At 35.8% G+C, this 23,728-nt stretch overlaps 1 protein-coding gene across 5 annotated transcripts in view; it reads left to right on the top strand.

The window, feature by feature from the left end:
- LOC106867657 (mismatch repair endonuclease PMS2) overlaps positions 1–23,728 on the top strand; it is a 42,616-nt gene that overhangs the window by 2,774 nt on the left and 16,114 nt on the right. The window contains exons 1-12 of one of the 5 annotated variants that reach the window (XM_089365646.1): positions 3,227–3,450; positions 4,535–4,679; positions 7,262–7,449; positions 8,291–8,377; positions 9,773–9,978; positions 10,648–10,817; positions 11,765–11,843; positions 14,501–14,598; positions 16,920–17,019; positions 18,245–18,329; positions 21,111–21,190; positions 22,083–22,143. In XM_089365646.1, the coding sequence (XP_089221772.1) occupies positions 4,651–4,679; positions 7,262–7,449; positions 8,291–8,377; positions 9,773–9,978; positions 10,648–10,817; positions 11,765–11,843; positions 14,501–14,598; positions 16,920–17,019; positions 18,245–18,329; positions 21,111–21,190; positions 22,083–22,143 (1,183 nt within the window). In that variant the 5' untranslated portion in view covers positions 3,227–3,450; positions 4,535–4,650. Of the gene's footprint in view, positions 1–3,226; positions 3,837–4,112; positions 4,225–4,422; positions 4,680–7,261; positions 7,450–8,290; positions 8,378–9,772; positions 9,979–10,647; positions 10,818–11,764; positions 11,844–14,500; positions 14,599–16,919; positions 17,020–18,244; positions 18,330–21,110; positions 21,191–22,082; positions 22,144–23,728 lie in introns of those variants that run through there. The other 4 variants (XM_014912588.3, XM_089365554.1, XM_089365697.1 and 1 more) reach the window with 4 other exon arrangements.

The following is a 23,728-nucleotide window of genomic DNA, read 5'->3' as shown; positions in this document are numbered from 1 at the left end:
TCTATTCTATCTTCATAATCCTGTTGCAGAGGTGAAGATTTTGGCGAAGGTCTTAGCGAAAAGGTTGGCGCGTGTCGCGAATGGTATAGTCGGGGAGGCACAGACATGAGCCAACCCAGGCAGAACCATTCAGGATACCCTTCATCTTATCTGCTATACCATAGAGAGGGTTGGTAATAAATCTGGCGAAGGTGGGGCATTGGTACATTTGGACTAGTCTAAAGCTTTTGATAGGGTTGACCATCGATACCTGGCGACTGTGTTTGCGCTGTACGGCCTGGGCCTTGGCTTCCTCGGGTGGTTTATCGCTTTGTACCACAACATTGACTCGATAGTTCGGGTGAACGGTTTCCTTTCGAAGCCGTTCTGCATCAGACGCTCGGTTCGTCAAGGATGTCCGCTCTCACCGCTTTTGTATGTGGTGGATCTCGAGCCCCTACTGCGAAGGTTGAGTGGCATTCCGAGAGAACCAGGTCTAGAGGAGTTTTTTACGACTTACGCGGATGATATCACTATCAGCGTAACCTCACTACCACGCCTACGTGAAGTGGGTAAGACTATTAAGGCTTACGAGGAGGTGGCAGGAGCAATGATTAACCGGGAAAAGTCGATCGGCTTGCAGCTCGGCACCTGGGTTGGCAAGTCGATGCCTTCAGACAGCGTTGTTGGGCGCTGGACGGAGGGACCGGTTAAGTTGCTGGGAGTTTGGTTTGGACCAGGCCTCCAGATAGAGACGAACTGGACGGAGGTATTGAGAAGTCAAGACCTGGTCTTGGCGGTGGCCATCCCGGAAAGGGAGGACGGAGGTGGCCAATGTGTTTATCGCATCGGTCATTACCTACCGTCTGACCGTCGTGCCCTGTCCGGATTCGTGGTTGATCAGGTTGGAGAGACAGCTCTTTCGCTTTTTGTGGAAGGGCAGGTCGCCACTTGTGAAACGCTCTGTCTGCTGTCAAAAGCCTTTAAATGGAGGTTCAGGGATGCCTTGGTTAATGATGCGCAGGAATGCGTTGAGATTGAGGCATCTCTGGATTCTCCTGGATAGTGAACGGGTGTGGTCTCCGCTGGCCAGACAAATGTTCCCCGAGTTCAAAAGTTTTTGCGAACAGGAAGCCTGGTGTTCTCGTAGACCGAGGTTGATTGAATGGCATAAAGAGTGTCGTAAGGCCCTCTTGCTATTCCGGCGCTCGGGCAACGCCAGCGGTGGGTGTTCCACACGGATTTTATATAGTGGGTTGGTAGAGTCTGAATGCGACGATGGCCTGGGGGCGACTCTAGGTCTCGGGTTTATTCAACTGGACAGCCTGTTTCACCGTACATTCGGGTTGAGAACGTTGGACAACTTTCAAAAGTCCTTAACCTGGCAATGCTATAGAGGTGCCTTGCCCGTTTGGGATAAGCTCGCAAAACACGGTAAGCGTCAGTCGCCGACCTATCCAAGATACGAGGGAGACAGGGAAACCGTCCCTCACGCTATTGTTCAGTGTCCGGAGATATCTGAAATGTAAGCTAATGCTGAACACCTGTTGTCCGGCGAAGGAAGAGTACAGCTGTCGGCTGAGTCAATTATAAAAATTGACCCACCGGGAGTTTTAACAAACGAAAGTAAGAATTGTTTTCTCATGGTTGTAGCAATAGCGAAAGAGGCAGTATGGAAGACTAGGATAAAAGGAATCAAGACAGGCAACTTTATCTCTGGCCACAATTTACGATCATTTTTTACTTTTTATTTGAAAAGGAAAGTGTGGCTGGAGAGGCAATGTCTGTCGGAGTGTACGTTCCAAAAGAGATGGAAGCATGTAGCACGAGTGTTGTGCGTGCAAGGAACCGTGTGAATAGACGAAAAAAAAAGAGAGCAAAAAAGGTACCAGCGATAGATCGGGGCTTGTGGGGTCGGAGCGTGGCCTGATCATCGCTTCATTTGTATTGTCCCTGTATTATTAATTTTATTCGATTTTTTAATATATTTTATTTAATTTTTAGAAGTTACATTTTGTGTAAAATCATACCGATTCACTGATCCCATCAGTTGTTCTGTCCAGTTCTATGTTTAGCCCCTGGTGAGCAATAAAGAAATTGGTATTTCGTCTGCCGCTACGTTCTGTTTGTCTGTTCTTGTTTATCCCCTCTGTTTGTAGCCCCTTGTGGGCAGTAAAGAAATAAGAAACGTTAGCACGCCGGGCGAAATGCTTAGAGGCATTTCGTCTGTCTTTATGTTCTGAGTTCAAATTCCGCCGAGGTTGACTTTGCCTTTCATCCTTTCGGGGTCGATAAATTAAGTACCAGTTGCGTACTGAGGTCGATCTAATCGACCGACCCCCCTCCCCCAAAATTTCGGGCCTTTGCTTAGAGTAGAAGAAAAAAAGTATTTCAACTCCCGTGTACAATTGACCACGAACTGGTACTTCTCATTCTTGTGTCTATGAACATTCGTCTAACTTCTCATTATAGACTCTTTCACTTTCTTCTTCATTGTTATTCTTATATGTACTTAACGCACACGCATACACCCATCCCTATACACACATACACTTTGTTCTCATGACGGCCTATCTATTATTCTGTATACATGACGCACACACAGACACACATGTTAACGTATCAATAAATCTTTTCTCAAACATTCTACTCGGTTATGTCTCTCTCTTTTCCAACTGGCACATATGAATTATACCAGCCTTCCGAACGGAGTCGTTATTAGATGGTTTCACCGCGCCTCACCTCGACCATCTATAGCTTCAAAACAGCTTCTACCTTGTTTGATAAATGTCCATTCGCTGGAATATGCATCACGAAATTTACACTTACGTTTTGGCATCTGGGGATGGATAGATTAGTTTTTAAGTTAGAAGAAAAAGTGCACCGTGGCAAGTAGTAACACACTTTGTTGACAGTATGAAGTTGTAAACACGTCAGTTTTGTGTAAACTTCAAACACTAGTTTACTCGTTACATTTAGGTTATTTTCATCAAGAGAATATAAAAAAGAAAACATAATTACTTATAAAGTTACAACTAAGAACCTAAAGAAGGTAGTAAAAATATTTTTTATTACAAGATTTGAAAATGGACTAAATACGGGACATTTGGGTTGTCTCTGAAAGGTTAGTACGGGACGCGAAATTTTTTCCCACGAGAATTCCGGACCCCAGTAATGAACTCATTTGCATACAGCCAATCAGAGCAGAGCCACCTTTATCCTTTCTAGTCAGCACCGTGCATTCCTTACTCTTTCCCCTTCTACTTGCAGACAGCAACCTTTTTGTCACTATCGAAAATATTTCGCTATGACTACAAGTCGGGCAAACGAATAAAGCTATGTATATAATATTTCTTCCTTCTGGGCATTTTCGATGTTCACTGGTTACTCCGACGTTGGCACAATAATACACTTTGCCCAAGCTGCATTGCTGGAGTTACTTCATTTTTTCCAGAAAAATGTTTCTAAAAGGTTATAGAGGTTTAAAGTTTGATCATTTTCACCCAGTCAGGAGTTAAGATAAGGGATGACCATGCTTTTTTTCTCTTTTAATAATGCTTGTTGTTGTTCTTGTTTCAACCATGGTTGCCTCTGCGTAGTTATTGTTGTTGTTTACTTTGTAGAACAGTAAGGGAGAGGGTTGCTAGCACATCACCCTCTACCTACATTTTCCCATCCACATCTTTACCATGTGGGGCTCTAACAAAATCCGATGATAGGTATAGATGCAAATCTATCTAATTACTTGTCTCCTTCTAAAATCCGGCATAACTTGACGATCGGTCGACTTACAACACCGCTCTTCGTCTTGAGTTTACTTGGTAGTGTGTGCTTGTTAACTTGACAACAAAGTCAAGGTGAGCTCTCTAACTATTATTTTTCAAGTGATGTCTTTGAATAATTATTTTCCTTGATTTTTTTTTTTTAATGTATACATTATATAACTCTGAATGATTATATATAGATGATAACCCAGAGAAAGAAGACTCTTCTGATCCAATTCGCTACCAACTTATGCTTTCAATTCTAAATTGTCACTAATAATCATATCGAGTGGTCCCATAAATTGCAGTAAATTGGAAATTTTTCATACACATTATGACAAAACGAAACTCTTTTGAAACTAAATATGTAAAGTATAGTTTTATTAGAATATAATTTAGTTTTTATCTTAGCGAAAAAAGAATAATTCTCTTGTTTATCAATTCAAGTTTATTCGTATACCAACAGCTCGGAACTATCTCTGTAAGGAACTCGGTATAATTAATTATAAAACATATTAATGGATTTTTTTTGGTTTTTTTCAGTGAATTAAAATCTTTATTTACTATTTACTATATATAACAATCAACTCAGAACAATTAGAAACTGAATAAAAGTCTTAAAATAGTTTGTAAGTTTTAAATTAAATTTGCAATAACTACACCGCTTCGAAGGATGTTCAGTATTTATCTTTCTTCATAGCATCGACAATTATAAATTGTTTACAGTAAATTAAAACTTTTTGTTCGATATAAGTTAATTATTTTTTAATACTATTTTATATATTGGCAAGAATACATCGTTGATAAAACGAAAAAGAAAAGCAACGAAATTAAAGCGCTCGTTAGTGAGTTTGTTGGGAAACCTAAAAGATATGATTGTATTAAAACTCCCGCGTCGTGACGACAGATGAAGATGGAAGAAAATAACAGTGACAGGTATGTGCAACAACTAATATATTTTAATGTTATTTTCTCAGTCTTATGACACCTATTTATTCATCCATTAGGAAATATACAAAGGAAATGTAAGTTTGTTCTGTTATATGGTATGAACACCTGGTTTGTGCTTTTCACCGTTGTTTGCTTATATAAGTGTTAAAAACTGATTGTTTGGGAAATGTAGTTGGCATGTGGTGACGTTAATGTTTTTCTCAGTACGATAATATTTCGGCCTTAAACCCTATAATGCTTGCGATTAAATAGTGTCATTTTCAGGCTCGCCTCTTTATTACTCGGTATTGTGTGTAATAGGTGTTTTCTTTTCAAGTAGATGAAGTATTCCCTTCTCTAATTTATCCATAAATTTTACTTGCTCGAGCCCTCAGTTTGTAATGTTGTTGTCGGGGCACCGTCGTAATGTACGGCAGATGATGACTTGTCACTGCTGTGTACCAGAACTTGGTTTCCTTTGATTTACTTGTCCATTTACTGAGATTGTCTGTCCATCTTCCGGTCTGCCCTTCTTTCCCTATCCACGGTTTTTTTTTGAAGAAAGGTCTTGCTAAGAACACTAGTTATTGCATGGTTAAAGTGTCTTAGTTCTCACCACCAACATCACCATTATGAGATTTTTATGAGAGCTGTGACACTGAATCGTTTTGTGGGCTTTTTCTTTGTAATATCAAATACACAATTCCTTAGATGTTATAGTAGCTTAACTGTTTAATACTGCATTTTTGTAACTATATTTACTGTAAGAGAGTTTATATGGGGTGCTTAAACCAGAATTCGGTGAAAATTAAGAATACGCACAGCACCCATTTTCGGCGTAACCCTATCCCTAAACACTGGGTGTCCGTATTCTTTACCTTCGCCAACAAAGAGAATTGAATATATACACCTTGCTATTGTTAGCGATATAAGCGTTTATCTGGCATATAATGCATGGGTGGAGTTTCGGAGGGGCTAATGCAATTTCGCCGGATTCCTACGTTTTAGGTGTCGGAGATTACGAATATGCAAGAAACCACGTTTTCAAAAATTTTAATTCAATAAGCATATAGGTATGTGTATAAAGAGATAGATATATAGATATGAATGTCTTCATGGGGCTAAAAACAACAGTAACACCGTCTTCTAAAGGACCGGCACATTTTGTTGGCAAATATATTCCATGAATAAACGGATAGGGATAAATAGATAGACAGACAAATAAATAAATGGATGAAAATGTTCAACATTTTAAATTGGGGGAGGGGGTGAAATTCGAGCCCCTTCTTGAAGAACTTTTTAATATTAATTATTAAACATATTAATGTTTGGTTTGCAAGATTCTTTATGTGAGTTCGTGTGTTGAAGCATATTCTGTTGTGTCTGGGGAGAACCATTCTCTTTTAGTACCTTATAATTTAACACACTCACCGGTAAAATTTTTACTCATTTACTTTTCTAAAATTTCTTTTGCATCTTGCAACCTTTTCAATAAACAAAATCAAAATTTTAAATTTGGGGATGAAATTAAATTTTTTTTTTTTTTTTTTTTTTGCATATTCGTAATTTCTGACATCTAAAACGTAGGAATCCGAAAAATATTTTTCAAAGAAATGCCTTTTTCAAGGAGAGGTGCGATTCTGCATTAGCCCCGTTTCGGATTAGGACGCTCGCATATGTTGGATTTCCCCTGCCTTTTTTTTTTTTTTTTTGCATTCCTGCAGATGTGTACCCCATCCTCAACTTTGTTGCCTCATAACATCCAGTAAAATAGATACTTTTTACCGAAACCTTCAACAAATACTACTTAGATGCTGTAGATTTAGAGTATATAGGGATTTGTTGGAAAGAATTTTTCCGAGGGTGTGGGAGAGAGGAGTTTCGGAAAATTCACACAACCCAACTTTTTTTCCTCAATTTTCAGGAAAATTGGTATCTTTTAATAAAATTTTATTTTATACAAATACCTTTCAAACAGCATAGATTACGATTATAAAGGAATTTGTTATGAATTTTTTTCCCAAGGGTATTGGTTGAGGATTTTCAAATCAAGAAGCCCACATAAGTTGGAATTTCTCCGTTTTGACGGAGATTTTCCCAATTTTTTTTTTCATCTCGGCTTTCGAAATGATGTGGGGGCATCTTTTTATGAAAAAATAGTTTTGAAAATTTATGATATTTTTTTGCCTTACCCATCTCAGTCCCCGACTCCAAACCAATTTTGGTCATTGTTTTGACACTATACACTTAAAAAAAAAATGAGAGCAGCCTTTACGATATAAAAAAAAAATTAAATATTTGTAAATATTTTCACAGGAAAAAGTGTGTGATTTAAGGGAGATTAGGCTTATGTTTCTAGCATATCCCAAGAACACCCTCCTCGTTTCTTTATCATGAGGTTTTTCAATATATTTCTCCCCATTAACACATTTATACTATAAAAATTTTGAAAATTTATGATCTTTTTCAACCCCACTCCCCATTCTGTTTATGATTTTAAAATATTGAAGAGCCTGAAAAGGTTATTGCTGGGATTAATCCCTATATACTCTGAATATTAGATAACATATAATTTTTAATATATACAGTGCTATGAGTTCCAGCCAAAATGACAGTGAAGAATTTCTGAAGAATCGAACATTTCAGAAAGATACTATCCAGGCAATTGATCGCAAATCAGTTCATCACATATGCTCTGGTCAAGTCATTGTTAACCTAGCAACAGGTGTTAAAGAGCTTGTTGAGAACAGTATTGATGCTGGAGCCACAACTGTCGGTATGTATCAACATCATTGTTTTAGAAATTTTTTGATTTTTATTTTTTGTATTGAAATTTGTTAATATTATCTCATGTTTAATTGTTTTTGTGAAACCCTTGCCAACATTGTTTGAGTAGACTATTGCTATAGAAGTAAATATTAGTAATGTAAAGTATGTAAATGATCCATCTTGATTATGCAAACCTCGTTCTGAACTGAGTTATCAAACAGCTTTTCATTTGGGATAGTAAAAAGTTGTCACAGCCAGATTGTGCCATACCTAGTTTTGTCTCCATTCAGAGTATTTTGTGTTGATAACAATATAAGAAAGTAAAATAGGCCTTTTTTTTTATTATTGTTGCATACAAACCTTCCTTTAATATAAGTATATTTTGTTGATAAAGCTATTTTTGTGAGCATATGTTTTTTGGGTTTTTTTGCATCAGATGAAGTGGGTATTTTAGTAATGCTGTAGCATGATTTAACTTCACATTTTTTTTTATATGTTTTGTACAAAGCTGTTTATTATATTGTTTAGAAACTTTGCAACTTAATGATTATAATTAGCAGAGGTTCCAACCTTGTCAGTAACTGAAAATAAGTACTGCTTCTACTTCATATTTTAGTAATTATCATGAGGAAATGTGCTCAATTGGAAATGTACTTCTAATTTGAGTTTATTAAAGTAGTAAAGGTTGATCATAGCTATTATTATCACTGATGGATTGAATTAACAACTTCAAATTATTGTATACAGTTGGCAGTTCCTATGACATCTTATCTAATATTTAATCTAATCTGTGTTTTTATCAATGTCAATTTGAGCTATACTTTTGTTGTATTTAAAAACCTTTGCAGAAATTAAATTAAAAGAATATGGTTCTGAGTTGATTGAAGTTATTGATAATGGTTGTGGTGTGGCAGAAGAAAATTTTGAAGGTTTAAGTAAGTATATTGTTGCTGCATTAAATTCTTTCCAAATGCCATCTTATAATATGCTGTTTTGTTTTGTGGTGCATTGTATATTTTATGCTGTTTAGTGTTGTGGATGTAAATACCATGTAATGGTATAGCTTCAGTTCATGGCCTGATATCTATTCTGGGTGAAACTATTATGCTTCACTTATGCCTTGTACTTGTGAGCTTGGTCATACTCTGTAACACAGTGCAGACTGGGCTCAGCAGAGCTGACTTGTTCTTCAAAATATATTTTCAGTGTTTCTCCAATCATAAAATAGTTTACAAGACATTTTCTTTTCTTGTATTACCATTGTATTAATGGCAGATGATGGAGTGAGGCAAAGGTTCTAACAGCTCATCCTGGACTTTGAGGTAAACTACATTTCTTCTAGTCTGTGTTGGGAAGGGAAAATCTCAAGTAAAAATATGCCAAATGAAAAAAAAAAAGGCATCGGAGGGGCGATGCATACCCTGCGTGCACACAAGGAATAAATAAAATTTAATTTAATAATCTCAGAGGAATTCATATTTCAACAAAAATGACGTCAAGAGTTATTTCCCCTGTTTATTGTTTTTGCCTATATAACAAAGAAAAAAAGCATTTTGATTGACCAAACCAAAATTTATTGAGTTCGAGCCACTCACTCAAGTGAATTTCTGCCAAATTTAGTGAAAATTCAGTCACAACCGTTTTCCCGTAACTTTGCAAACACAGAAAGACGAACGACTACCATACTTTGCTTTCGCTTACGCGCACGGGGTAATTATATTAAAAAATCTTGAACCCAAGGTACATACTAAGAGATGTGTAGTGGCTGTATGGTTAAAATGTTTATCTACAGATGTATCTCAACAATGACAAGGAGTTGCGTCCCTTGATAAGTAACTCTTAGTCTCACTTAGCTGAAAATTACCTTTTCACCTTGTAATTGAATGATTATCCTGCAGAAAACTACTCCACTTAAAAGAGAAAAAAAAATGAATACCACTTCAGCAATTCACCAATATCCAAATCTGAAGTAGAGTCATTATCGACATAAAATAGGGCTGTAATGTGTTGAACTACTAATTCCAGGGTCTCATGTTCAAATATTGCTGTTGTTATTTTATTTTGTATGTTTGCAACCATTGTCACTTCAGTTTTCTTAGTTAATAACAAATCAAATTCTTCTCAGTTGAATATCACTGGGGACAGGGGAAGTATTAATAATTCAGATACAAGTGTAGTAAAACCACCTCATACATTTACCATAGAACTGTGTGTGTGTGTGTTTAAAACTAATAAATAAATGAAAATAGATAAACAAAACTTTAAAATATACTTATATGCTGAATTTTAAAAGTTTAAAATTAATTTTCCTTGTTTTTGGATTTTCTCAGCTTTGAAACATTATACCTCTAAACTGAAGGATATTTCTGACCTCACCTTAGTAGAAACATTTGGGTTTCGTGGAGAAGCATTGAGTTCATTGTGTGCCCTCAGTAAACTAACAATTATCACCAGACATATAAATGCTTCAGTTGGTACAAAACTCCAATTTGATCATCATGGAAAGATTAATTCATGCACACCTTGTGCAAGACAAGTAAGCTGCATTCATTTTTTTTATATTTCCTTACTTTTTGTGTCTTATTTCATTGTATCTCGGGAGGGTCGTTTCAATGGATGAGTTTACATCAAGAATCTTGCAAACCAAATACAAAATCGAAATTTTCTGTCTTATGTTCTATGTAATTGGTATAGTCCATAATCTTTAATTAATGGCATATTAGGCATCGTCTATAAGAAAGGCATTTGTTTGACTGATGAACTCTTCTTTGGTTTGTGCCAATATTGTGGTCATCTCTTTCTCAACCCACATATAACAGATATTTGTTAGGCCATTGATGACTATTTTGTTAACTTATTTTGTTAAACCCTCTGAAGCTCCTTCTCTTCCCATGTTTTCCCTTTTCCCTACAAACATTAATGTTAACCATGTCAGCTTGATAGGTCTTCTAAGGGCTAGAGTTACTGCTCTTTGACTAATTGATATAAATAAAAATGATTTCGAAAACGTAGAATTTTAGAGATTGTAGTAAACACAATTCAAATGTTAGTAAAATGATTATGTTTCAAAGTCAAAATATTTTCATTTTTTTTCTTCAACCTTATGTAATTTCTTTGAATGTGCATTTAACTTAACTGTTTCAAAGTTATTTCAAATGGGAACAGTATGTTTTTTACTATCTTAAAAATGTATTTTCATCTGCAGCCAGGATGCACTGTCATATTGGAGAATTTGTTTTCAACACTACCTGTTAGGCATAAAGAATTTTTAAGGAACTTGAAAAAAGAATTCTTTAAAATGGTTCAAGTTTTGAATTCCTACTGCCTTATTAACGTCGGTGTGAGGATTTCATGTTATAACCAGGTTGGAAAAGGGTAAGTAATGTTTTTAGAGTCATTGTAAAAGAATTTAAGTAAATAAAATTACATCTTTGGGAAGGAAGAACAATCATTAAACTTAGTGATCAATTCTGTTTATAAATAAAAAGGTGACAACACATATTTAAACTAAAATTATTTAAAAATAGACTGTGCAATGCAGTAGAAAATGAGCCTACTTTTTTATATTTGCTTCACTGTGAAATTCCAGTCTTACTTTTCAGTTAAGGAATGAGTGATAATTAAAATCATTGCCTCTCAAATTGTAAAAGGTTCATAAAGATTGTTGCTCATCTACAGTTTCTTGGTATTGTGTGGATGGGATAAAAGTTTCTTCTTTGCTAAAAGGCCATCACAGGAACGTAATATTCTCAACAGCTTTCTGAATTGAGATATGTTCTGAATTTTGGAAAGTGAAGGCAACTGATGGGTTTGATGTAGATGTTCAGTTGGAACATTTGTAGGTTTATGTTTGCAATGATAAGATGAGTAAGGAGCAAGCTCTTGTTGAAAAAGAGAAAATAATTTGTGGATTAAGACAAAGTATGGTTGATGTGAGGGTGAGAGATAATTGCATTAGTTAGTACAGTTTTCTAGCAAAATCTACTATTGTAACAGGAGAAGAGATAAAAGTTGGAGTTGGTACATCTTGAGGCTAGTATTTGTAGTGTGTTGGTGTGACTAGTAGTTGGAATAGTATTTTATTATTTTTTTCTGACACCGATTTGTATATAGTTTTTTTCCTACTACTGAATTATATGTAGTTTTTTTTTTGTTTGTTTGTTTGTTTTTTTTGTTCTTGGTAGGTTTTAGATTTAGCCATAAAAATTATGTTGATACCAAACTTGTTTATTATAACCATGAATGAATTTGTGAATTTTATTTTTGAAAGATAAGAATTTCCTTTCTCATTTTTTAAAATTTCTTTTCTTGGTATTCTTCAGATCAAGATCATTAATTGTATCATCAATTGGAAAGTGTTCAGTTAAAGAAAATATCGCTAATATTTTTGGAACAAAGCAAGTATGTATTATCAAATTTAACATTTAGAGAAAGAAAATCATTTTTACATTTATTGTTATGAATTAATAAACAGAAAGACTTTGGTTTGCTTTTAAAAGCCTGATGTTGACTGAGGTTTCCTAATAATTATTGGCAAAGTAGGAGTGGCTGTGTGGTAAGTAGCTTGCTTACCAACCACATGGTTCCGGGTTCAGTCCCACTGCATGGCACCTTGGGCAAGTGTCTTCTACTATAGCCTTGGGCCGACCAAAGCCTCGTGAGTGGATTTGTTAGACGGAAACTGAAAGAAGCCCGTTGTATATATATATATATATATGTGTGTGTGTTTGTCCCCCCCACCATCGCTTGACAACTGATGCTGGTGTGTTTATGTCCCCGTAACTTAGCGGTTTGGCAAAATGAAACCGATAGAATAAGTACTAGGCTTACAAAGAATAAGTCCTGGGGTCGATTTGCTTGACTAAAAGGCAGTGCTCCAGCATGGCCACGGTCAAATGACTGAAACAAGTAAAAAAGTAAAGTATTTTATATTATGCAGAAATTTATCATTGCACTCTCAATTAACTTAGATCTTTATGAATTTTTTTTTTGATATGCTGGAAAATAAGTAATTTCAGACCTCTTAAATATCCACAGAATATCTCTTATTTCCCATTTATTATGACTATTTTTAGGTTACTAATTTCTCAAATATTGATAAATCATCAACTGCCCTGTTTCCATTTATAATCATTGTTGTTGTTGCTAACATAATTCTCATTATTACCATAATAATATCATGTTTATCTATGTTTGTTTGATATTTCATCATCATCATCATCATCGTCGTCGTTTAACGTCCGCTTTCCATGCTAGCATGGGTTGGACGATTTGACTGAGGACTGGTGAAACCGGATGGCAACACCAGGCTCCAATCTAATTTGGCAGAGTTTCTACAGCTGGATGCCCTTCCTAACGCCAACCACTCAGAGAGTGTAATGGGTGCTTTTACGTGTCACCCGCACGAAAACGGCCACGCTCGAAATGGTGTCTTTTATGTGCCACCCGCACAAGCCAGTCCAGGGGCACTGGCAACGATCTCACTCGAAAATCCTACGGGAGCCAGTCAGGCGGTACTGGCAACGGCCACGCTCAAAATGGTGCATCTCATGTGCCACCCCCACAAGAGCCAGTCCAGGGGCACTGGCAACGATTTTACTTGGCTTGCCGGGTCTTCTCACGCACAGCACATTTCCAAAGGTCATATTTACTGATCAATTTTCCTTTGCCAATGCTGTTCCATATTATCTCATCTGTGATTTTTTTCAAATATCATATTTAATCTGTTAATGTTACATGTCCAAACATGTATATATTTCTTGTATACATCAGCCAATATCTTTGATACTCATTTAATCTCTCAATCCATTTCATTAAGTGTTGTAGCTAGTTTATTTCATGAGTCTGACTTACCGTACATAACTCATGTCTCTCTAGTTACTGTAGACTTACTATCATGAAGTATCGTATTTTGTATAAATCTCATCATATAGTTTGCTTTTTTATATATACACGCACATTTCCTATACTAATTTTATCATCTAAAGTAACAGAACTTCTGTACTACTTCTGGTGAACCATCTCATCATGTAAATTGATCATTCATTTGAGAGATGTTCGTTAATTTTAAAATCTATTATATAACTGACTAAAAGTCATGTCATTTCTTAAGATATTTTATTCTATTTGTTTTGGATAGCTCAGTTAAAATTTATAATATACTCACTTCATACTTATGGAAAATATTTTTTGGTCTATCAAACTCACCTTTTGGAAACAAGGTTGTTTTACAAAGGTCAACAGTCTGAATATTTATCCATTCATAATAATGATTTCTAACATTGGCACATGTGCACAACTTTGTGGGTAATTATAGGGCCCCATGGAGGCAAAGTGGTTGAGTTCCTTTTGAGTATTGGGCCTCACGGAGGCAATGACCAAAACCTTTGGCATTATGTCGTGCTTGAGAAGAAAACCCATTTGGCACCCATGCCGGTGGCACATAAACGCACCCCGGTGTCATGCAAATGGCACCCGTGCTGGTGGCATGTAAAAACACCCATTACACTCTCGAAGTGGAAGGGCATTCAGGTGTAGAAAACCATACTCTATCAGACTGGAGTAGCCTTCCCGCGTGCTAGCCCAATAAAACCGTCCAACCCATATCAGTATGGACAACGGACGTTAAATGATGATGATGATGATGATTAAATCGACCCCAGTGTTTGACTGGTGTTCTGTTGAGTCCAGAAGGATAAAATGCAAATTTGATCTTGGTGGAATTTAAGCTTTTAACCTAGAAGGCCATAACTAAATACTGCAATGTATTTTGTTGCTCTAATGATTCTACCAAGCCATTTGACCACTAGTGACAATAACTTATCTAAAAAATTTTAAGCATATAATTTAACAGTTAACAATGATAAACATAAGTAATATGTTTATATAACACATTTGTTTCAATAATTCTAACAAATACTTATTAACAAAGGAAATATAAATCTAGTCATTGAAAAAAAAACATCTTTTATAATCTGGAAACATTTGTCTGTTGTATGTTAAACAATAAATCATTAGTTTTGCATCAAAACTGAATGAAATGTCACTTTATCTTACAGCTTCAAACAATTTCAGAAATTATTCATACTAAACCCTCAGAAGATGTATGTGCTGAGTTCGGAATAAAACTGAATGAAGAAGTGTGTGATCTTTTCAGGTATTTTAAGAGAATTAATTATATTACTATTTCATTGTATAAATGGTAGGTGATGACAGATTTTCACTTGAGTGCCATATAAAACGCCATGTAATATTTAGTCATGTCACTTCATGTTCTGACCTTGGATTTCCTCTCAAGTTCATTTTTAAAAATAGTAATGATAATGAGCTTATTGTATGCAGTTCTCAGATGCACTATGGCATGTCAGAAATGGATAAAGAGTGGGTATAAAGTGGCAATAGTCAAGTAAACAAAAGATAGCAATGATAACCAAAAGTGCATGCCTAGTACACAGACAGAAAATAGAATTTTAAAAGAGCTATAAAATGTAAAGGGCTCATAGGCCTGGTAAAAGTACTGGTGAATTTCAGGAAGCATGGAATCTTTGAAGAATATAGTGTCATGAGAGCTATCAACTGATGAAGATAGTTTATTCCATACTTTGACAATTCTGAACATGAAAAATGTTTTAAAAAATCATGGATATCTTGCTGATTTTTGATTTTAAGAAACTTCTACGCAAATGGTAGAGATATTAAATTTTAAAAGGTGGCCAAGTTAAATGGATAATCTTAGCCTCTACCAAGTCAGTTGCCAGATGTCAAAGCTTTAGTGTGTTGATGCTCTGAGGAGCAAGAAGTTCAAGATATTGGTAATTGATTGACAAGGTGTATTCATCTGGATGCGTATCTCTGGACAAGATGGAGTTCCAAGAGAATCAAACTGTAAGTGTAGTTACATATATAGCTTTAAATAGATAGCCAGTTGTAGTTGATAAGGATCTTACTAAGTGATGCTTAGAAACCTTTGGTCTTGTTGACAATATTAGATATGTGGTTTGCCTGATGCAGATCATTGTTGACGATAATGCCTTGGCCACATTCATGAGAAGACTTAAGATTGGTGTTGTAGATGGAATAGATAAATTCCAGGTTCTTCCTTGTGAAATGTATAGTGATGCACTTGTTTACAGCCAACTTGAGTTACCACTCAGAAATCCTTTGCTGCATTGTGTTCTGGTCAGATTGTAGGAAAGATCTTTAGCATATAGGATCTGTTCTTTTTATCTCAAAGTGCTGCTTAATGTCATCTGCACTACACTTCAAGTTCACATCCATTTTTTTTTTAATGAATGCTCCAAACAACTGGATACAGATGTAAATACATAAGGTGCAGAATGTTGTCCTTGTATTGTGATCACCTTTTTTCAATTGAGAATGAAGAACTTCAACCAGTTATAAATGGATTGGAACAAGTAATAATCCAAGGGAGCTAGGTCCAGACCACATGCTAGGTGTGGCATCAGTTTGATTGCCTGAAGTTCCTGGAGTTTATTCCATGTTGCTCAAATGATATGAGGTCTTGCATTGTCTTGCTGATGAAGAGCTCACTTTTTGTTAACTAATGCCAGGTATTTTTGCCACACATTGGCATACATCTGCTCCAGTTGTCTGGAGTAAAGGTTGGCATTGGTGGTTCAATTGTCCAGGACAAATTCAGAGAATTATCCCCTCATAATTCCACCAGATGTAGAGCATCACTTTATGTTCAAAATACCCATGTTTGGCAACAGGTTCTGGAAGCTGGCCCTTGCTTAACCACTACTTATGCACATTAGCATTGCAGAAACAAATGTTCCTTGGATTATTCTTTGTTTGGATTCATGGTTCACTTCCTTCGCTCATGACGTTTCATTAACCAAGAGGAGGTGGAAGCTTCAGTGAAGGACTTCTTTGCTTCAAAAGAAAGAAGTGGTATCAACCTGAGATCAAAGAACTGGTAGAAAAGTGGCTTCAGACAGTGCAACATGATGGCCTCTACTTTGAATGTTAGGCTGCTTTTGTTGTAACTTGATGGATCATCATCATCATCATCATCGTCGTTTAAGCAAACAAATTACCAAAATATTGCAAAACTTTTGACTCAGCACAATACCATCTCCATATAAACCTACCTGTTATTCCTCCACTTATCGTCCCTGATATATCTCATTCCTCAAATGTTGCATAAAACACTCATCCAATCAATCTATTCTTCTCTGAACTGAAAACCTCTGTAATTCACTTCCTGCTAACAGGTGTTCAAATTGATCATCAATCAGTTAAAACTTACCAATATGGGTGGATTTGCAAAGGTCATGCCACTGCCCCTAAACCTGTTAAATAACAAACAAAAAAGAAAAACAGCAGGAAACATTTAGAACTATGAGTTCAAGAGCTAAATACCATAATGCAAAACCATTTTTCCATATTGTAAGGTATTGCTAATATTCATTTTGATTGCCGAGGACTTAAAAATCAATAATGTTAATTTTATAGCATTGACGGTTACATTTCAAAATGTGAACATGGCTGTGGAAGAAGTAGCACTGACCGGCAATTTTATTTTGTCAATAAACGCCCCTGTGATTCTGTGAAGGTAAGTTTCAATAATGAGAATAATTAATAGAATTTGTTAATGATTATATATATATTATATCCATTGAGTTTACTTAATGAATGCCATCTATAATATTAGAGCATACTGGTTCAAGCATGGCCGTGTGGTAAGAAATTTGCTTCCCCACCATGTTGGTCTGAATTCAGTTCCACTGCATGATACATTGGGCAAGTGTCTTCTAATCTAGCTCTGGGCCAACCAAATCCTTGTGAGTGGATTTGGTAGACAAAAACTGAAAGAAGCCTGTCATATAAAATAACTAGGGCAGCTTTACGCAATATAAAACCAAAAAGGACAAATTCAATTGTTACTAATTGTGACTGATGGTGCAGGGTAGAACCTACATTGCTAGAAATAAGAGCTAAAAACCCTTAGAGCTGTAAAGAAGCTTGTTTACAACCATCACATGATGTCAAGACAAAGTGTACTCACACACAGAGGGTTCATTCAGTTTCCATCTACCAAATTCACTCATGAAATTTTGATTGACCTGGGACTATAGTAGATGACATTTGCCTAAGGTGCCACACAGTGTGACTGAACACTAGACTATATGATTGGGAAACAAGCTTCTTAGCCTCACAGCCTTACTTGTTCTTATTCTTAAATGAAATTCCTTAAATATGCTTATTATATCCTAATCATGTCCATGCTGTGTGTGACTACTAACATGTTTTCTGTATATAGTCCTTTACTGGAGACGTTTAGTCTTATATTAAAGATGTTTAAAATGTAAGGGAAAAATAATTGTAATACACATTAGCATACATTATTCTCTTATTCCTCTACTGCTTTCTTATTTACACTCCTGTCTACCAATTTGTCTTATAGTTTTCTCATAATTACTTTATTTTTATTCTTATTTTCATCTTTATAATGATTTACCTTATCTTAAATTTTGAAAATCTAAGCTCTTAAATCTTAGAAACTTAGTCTCATTTTGATCAAATTTATATCTCCATTGTATGCTTGTATGTGATTAGTAAATCTTAGTCATGGGCAAAAGTGGTAATGTGAAATTTGGAATAATACGATGTAAAATCTCAGTTTGTAGTTCTTGTTATTAACTCTAAATTATATATTGAGTGTTGAATCCTATGTTGTCTTTAAAATCAAAATAATCTCAAATAACTCTGCTGCCTATGAGTGTGCTTGGATTTTTATACTGACTGATTTTTCGTAAGTAAATCTTTTGCTTTTGCAGATCACTAAGATTGTCAATGATGTTTATCACATGTACAACCGTCACCAGTACCCATTTGTGGTTCTTCAGCTGAACATTACCAAAGGTAATATTTCTACTTCCTTTCTTTGTTGCTGCTGCTGCTGCTGGTACTACTACTACCACCACTACTGCTACTGCCGCCGCTATTTTCATACCTTCTCTCTTCAAAATTGATCTTTTTTCTAATCAAACAAAATCAGGTTCATCCTCATCAGTAAATATCAGACACAATATAATCCTTTAACACATAGTGCTTGCAGTATCTAATTTTCCATCCTCAAATTTTTCATTTCAACTTTTCCTGCATTCAAAATAATCATAATCATCATCATTTAAACATCCATTTTCCATGCTGGCAGGGTTAGACAGTTTGACTGGGAATGGTAAGCCAGAGAACTCTACTAGGCTCCAGTCTGATTTGGTTTGATTTCTATAGCTGGATGCCATAGAAATCCAAGAGTGTAGTGGGTGCTTCTTACAATCTTGAGTTCAAGATCTATTGGAGTTAGCTTTATTTACTTTTCTTCATTCTAGGATTGATAAAATAAGAACTAGTTGTTGTTGTTAAAGCCCCTCAATGAAAGACTTGTGATCAAAGGCATTCCAGTCATGATCATCCCATCTGTATTATCCAGTGTATCTTTTTCTTATTCAAGATAGAAAAGTCTGTTTTAAAGAAGATTTAGCTGCTATTTTTAGAAGACCAAGCCTATATATTAGTCCTCAATCAAAATGCTGTGGTAATAGATTAGATATTGAGTTAGTGGATTGTCTGTTGTGTCTTTGGACATGGTATATCAGTCTACATGTTTGATAAGATTTTTCAAATAAAAACTGCCATGCAAGAAACCCATTGAAATGGACAGTAGATAAATAAAAAAGCTGATGCAAGTTTGAGGAGACTCATTAGTCTAAAATAAAATGCACTCAGTGATAGAAATGCAATCTAACTAAAAATTCTTGTAAAAAATTATGATATACACTACAAAAAAATAGCTAATTTTCTGTAGTGTGTACCAAATGGTGAAGGACAAAATGTTAGGAGATGCAAAGAGACCTGTCCAACCTATCAACTATCAACAGCTTTGTAGATGCTGATCATCGTGTCAAAGGGTAATGGGATATCAGGATTTGATTCCAGAGAGAAAGCATGCAAAACAGCTTTCACATCCAAGGAGGGCATCAGTACACAAATTACCTCTTCCTTGCATAGGGAGATAGTAATGGAAAATAATGACACTGAACTCTGTCAAAGCCCCACAATTGATATGAGTACACTTCAAATCCATTAATGAGGATTTACCAGAGGGCAGGTTTGATGTCAGGAACCATGGTAATTCCAACTCCAGTAGCATGTATTTAAATTGGTGGTTGCCGGTGCCCCTGGACTGGCTCTTGTGCGGGTGGCACATAAAAGACACCATTTTGAGCGTGGCTGTTTTCGTGCGGGTGACACGTAAAAGCACCCACTACACTCTCTGAGTGGTTGGCATTAGGAAGGGCATCCAGCTGTAGAAACTCTGCCAAATTAGATTGGAGCCTGGTGTTGCCATCCGGTTTCACCAGTCCTCAGTCAAATCGTCCAACCCATGCTAGCATGGAAGGCGGACGTTAAACGATGATGATTATGATGATGATGTTTATGACACATTCAGGAAAAGACAGGTTGGGTACAAACTCTTAGTTGGAATTCAAGTCTCAAAAACCTGTCTCAGCATGTTTGGAGATGTGAAATGATGATGCCAGAATGTTTACCTGAACAGATTGTCAAAATACTCAGGTTACAGATTCTTTTCTCACTTGCTTGATGCTAGTGGAACCACAGCAGCAACTTTATGACAGTCAAATGTTTAGGAGACATTTTCTTTTCATCATTAACCTACTAGTAAGTGGCCTATAGTGGACGTAAACTCTTGGTTAATCAATTTGTTTCATAGTTTTATTTGTATGTAGCCATCTCCTTGCAAATGTTGGACCTTCCTGTTTGAGAAATCTCTATTCAACAAACCAGTTCAATTAATATTTTTCTGTTTTTATTTATACATTTTTCCGTGACTTAGCCAAAGAATGATAGAACCTATGACCCTTTTCAGTGTGTGCAAGATTGATGTTCAGACCAGAAACTTATCTGAATGCTTGCAACAGAATGTAATCTGATTTAGGTACACAAGGGGAAGGTGGTGGTGTTAAAATGGATGACGTATGAAGTCTAACACTTAAAAAAAAAGAAATGATTTGCCTGGAAGGTTTGGGAAGATAGTTTTTGTGTATGGCAGATGCACAGGGGCAATAAACACTGAAAATGTGGAGAGAACAGCTTCCATCACATGCCAGGGAGAAAAACTAGAAGTAGTTGATAGCTTCCGTTACCTAGGTGACCAAGTCAGCAGTGGGGTTAGTTGCTCTGAGAGTGTAGCTGCTAGAATAAGAATAGCCTAGGCAAAGTTCAGACAGCTCCTACCTCTGCTGTTAACAAAGGGCCTCTTGCTCAGAGTGAAAGGTAGACTGTATGGCATGTGCAAACAGCCGTGCTACATGGCAGTGAAACGTGGGCTGTGACTGTTAAACAGCAATGGCGACGATGATCGCAGGCTTCCACACAGCTTCTGCCTACCAAATTTTACTTATAAGGTTTAAGTTGACTCAAGTTTATGGTAGAAGAGACATTTTCTTAAGGAGTTGTACTGTGAAATTGAACCTGAAACCATATAGTTGAAAAGCGAAATCTTAACCACACAGCTATAGTGCACTTCTTCTTTAAAAATTTCTATTTATAAAGCATTCTTAAATTGTTGACACTTAACTAAATGTTTATATTTTATTTTCATTTTTTCTCCTTCTCTAGGAAGTGTTGATGTCAATGTTACACCTGATAAACGGAAAGTATTCTTTGAGAATGAGAAGTTACTTCATGCTATCATAAAGGTTCTTGTCAACATCTTTTTTTATTTGTGTTTCTCTCCCTCTCCAATGTTTTACTTGTATTGATTTGTGTGATGATAGTGAAACTGATTATGGTGGCAGTGGTTTTTGTTTAGCTCCAAATCAATCCTGATCAAAAGCATTCCAATGTGCCCAGCCTGTCTTTTCCTTTATGTCATAAACCCAGGTTCACATCCAGTGTGTCTTTTCCAAAGACTCTGGAAACACTAGGTTCTTAAACCAGAAATTGTTAGTTCAAGTCCCATGGATGCAGAGTCATATTTTGATATGGGGTACAATAATTGTGATTTTAAGTGCTGGTATACTAACCACATGATTAAAAGGCTCTTCTTATTACAACTATTTTGTTTTACCCAGAGCAAAGCATATAACTCTGCATGGTTGTGGTTGCTTGATTGACAAAAACAGGTTCTATTCATAATTTAGTGTTAGAAAAGAGCATCCATCTTTAAAAATAGTTGCTCTATTTATGCAAACATGAAATAATAACTGCAAAGTCAAGGAATTTGATGTAATACATTATCTATTTTGTGTTATCATCATTTTTGTTTGAATTCTGAGAACTAAGAATTGCATCTTTAGACGAGTGATCTAAAAGAGAAACTGAGGTTTCATTGTTAAAAATAATCTCATCAAGCCATTGGATTTACTAAAGCCTTAGTAGAAGATACTTACCCAAGACACAGTGGGTTTGGACCCAGAAACGCATGGTTGTGAAGTGATTCTAACCATACAGATATACTTGCTCCTATAACCATTCTCCAAAGACCTGACGTCTTCCTTTGCTAAATTTATAACAAAGACACAAGTTCACATAATTTTGTATGAAAACTGCAATTTTTGCACAGTTCACTAAAACCTTTTTCTATTTCAGGCTTCACTGTTGGCACTTTATGAACCAACGTCTGCTATTTGTACAAGTATTTCTATGAAAGGTAATGCAGTTGAGTTAATTTCTTAGTATTGATCTTGAAATTCTAGTATTTTTAATTTGCTTAACCTCCTTGCAAAATGCCAGATGTTAGAAGTGGCTATAATGATGTATGATGAAGATAAAGGGTAATGAACTGTGTGACCAAATAGTTATTATTGGGAGTTAAGGTCAGCTCCTGTTTGAGCAGGAAGAGTAAAGTCTAAAATCCAGTGATTTTAGGAACTTCATGTATTGCTGTAACACAAAAGTAATCAATCATATACATCATTGAGTAAGTGTTCTAGCCATGGTCATCCTGCTTTTATTGTGGGACATAATTTCCTAACACTTTAGATTTAATACATGTCACCATTTGATATAAAGTGTATTGAATTTGTTGTTTAGTGGTAGGTCAGCTTTGATGGAGCAGATCAGACATTCCTGTTCTAACCATCCTGCCTTTGTTTGATTGCTTTATTGTTTTATGAGAGTAGGTTATTTCTGGTAAAACACATGACATACAGGTTCCCTCATGTTAAAGTAGATTTGACTGCTACACTAAGCAGGATATGTGATTATATACAGGGTGTCCACAAAGTCTGGGTACATGGGGATTAACACATACTTTAAGAAATTATTATTTCTTATATTTAATTGTTTATGTTATGATTTTATTTACTCCATGTACCCAGACCTTGTGGACACCCTGTAGAAGTTCCTTGTTGGTTTGTGTCTAACAATAGTTTTTACTTTATGAAAGTAAAATGGAACTGGGTAACAAAAACACTCATTTCAGATTATTAAAATTAGGTTATGTCAGTTGATATTCTTGTAACTTGTAAGATGGACATGTCAGCTGTTCATATTCCATATCAGGTGCTGCAATGTATCCCAAGAAAAAACACTGAACTCTCAGTGGCTATGTTCACCCATTTATAAAATGGGGAACATATCAAGATATAGTTCAACACTTTTAGCAGTGGTGAACTGTATAATTGATTTGGTGTCCTTTATTTTCAGTGCAAAGTGCTAATTTTCCATGAAACTGGTAAAAGCAACAGGAAACTATACCAGTGTATGTAACTTTGAAACAATTCAGGAAGACCAGCTCTTTTGTGGTGCTCCAGCAACTCAGTGAGTTGCAGGACATTAATTATGTTAAATGAGAGTGGATGGGTAATAGGTCATTGGTGGGTGGTAATAATAGTTTTAGATAATAAAACTGGCACTCTATCAGTTACAATAACAAGGGTTCCAGACGTACAACTTAATAATAATGATGATAATCTTTTCTGATATAGGCACAAGGAACTGGAACAATTTTTTTTTTTTTTGACCCTGAAAGGATGAAAGGTAAATTGGACCTTGGTAGCATAATGATAATGATAATAATAATAATAGTAGTAGTAGTAGTAGTAGTAGTAGTTTTTGCTTTAGGTACAAGACCAGCAATTTTGATGGGAGAGAGGTTAGTACTTGACTAGTATTTTATTTTATTGACCTCAAAAGGATGAAAGGCAAAGTTGATCTCAGTAGGATTTGAACTCAGAATGTAGAGAGCTGGAACAAATATCACAGATCATAATTTTTAGAAACTCTAATGATCC

This window comes from Octopus bimaculoides, chromosome 1 (genome assembly GCF_046866305.1).
Source record: "Octopus bimaculoides isolate indiv1 chromosome 1, ASM4686630v1, whole genome shotgun sequence".
Taxonomy (NCBI): domain Eukaryota; kingdom Metazoa; phylum Mollusca; class Cephalopoda; order Octopoda; family Octopodidae; genus Octopus; species Octopus bimaculoides.
The sequence above is the reverse complement of the archived record's forward strand: the minus strand, read 5'-3'. Positions and strand labels throughout refer to the sequence as shown.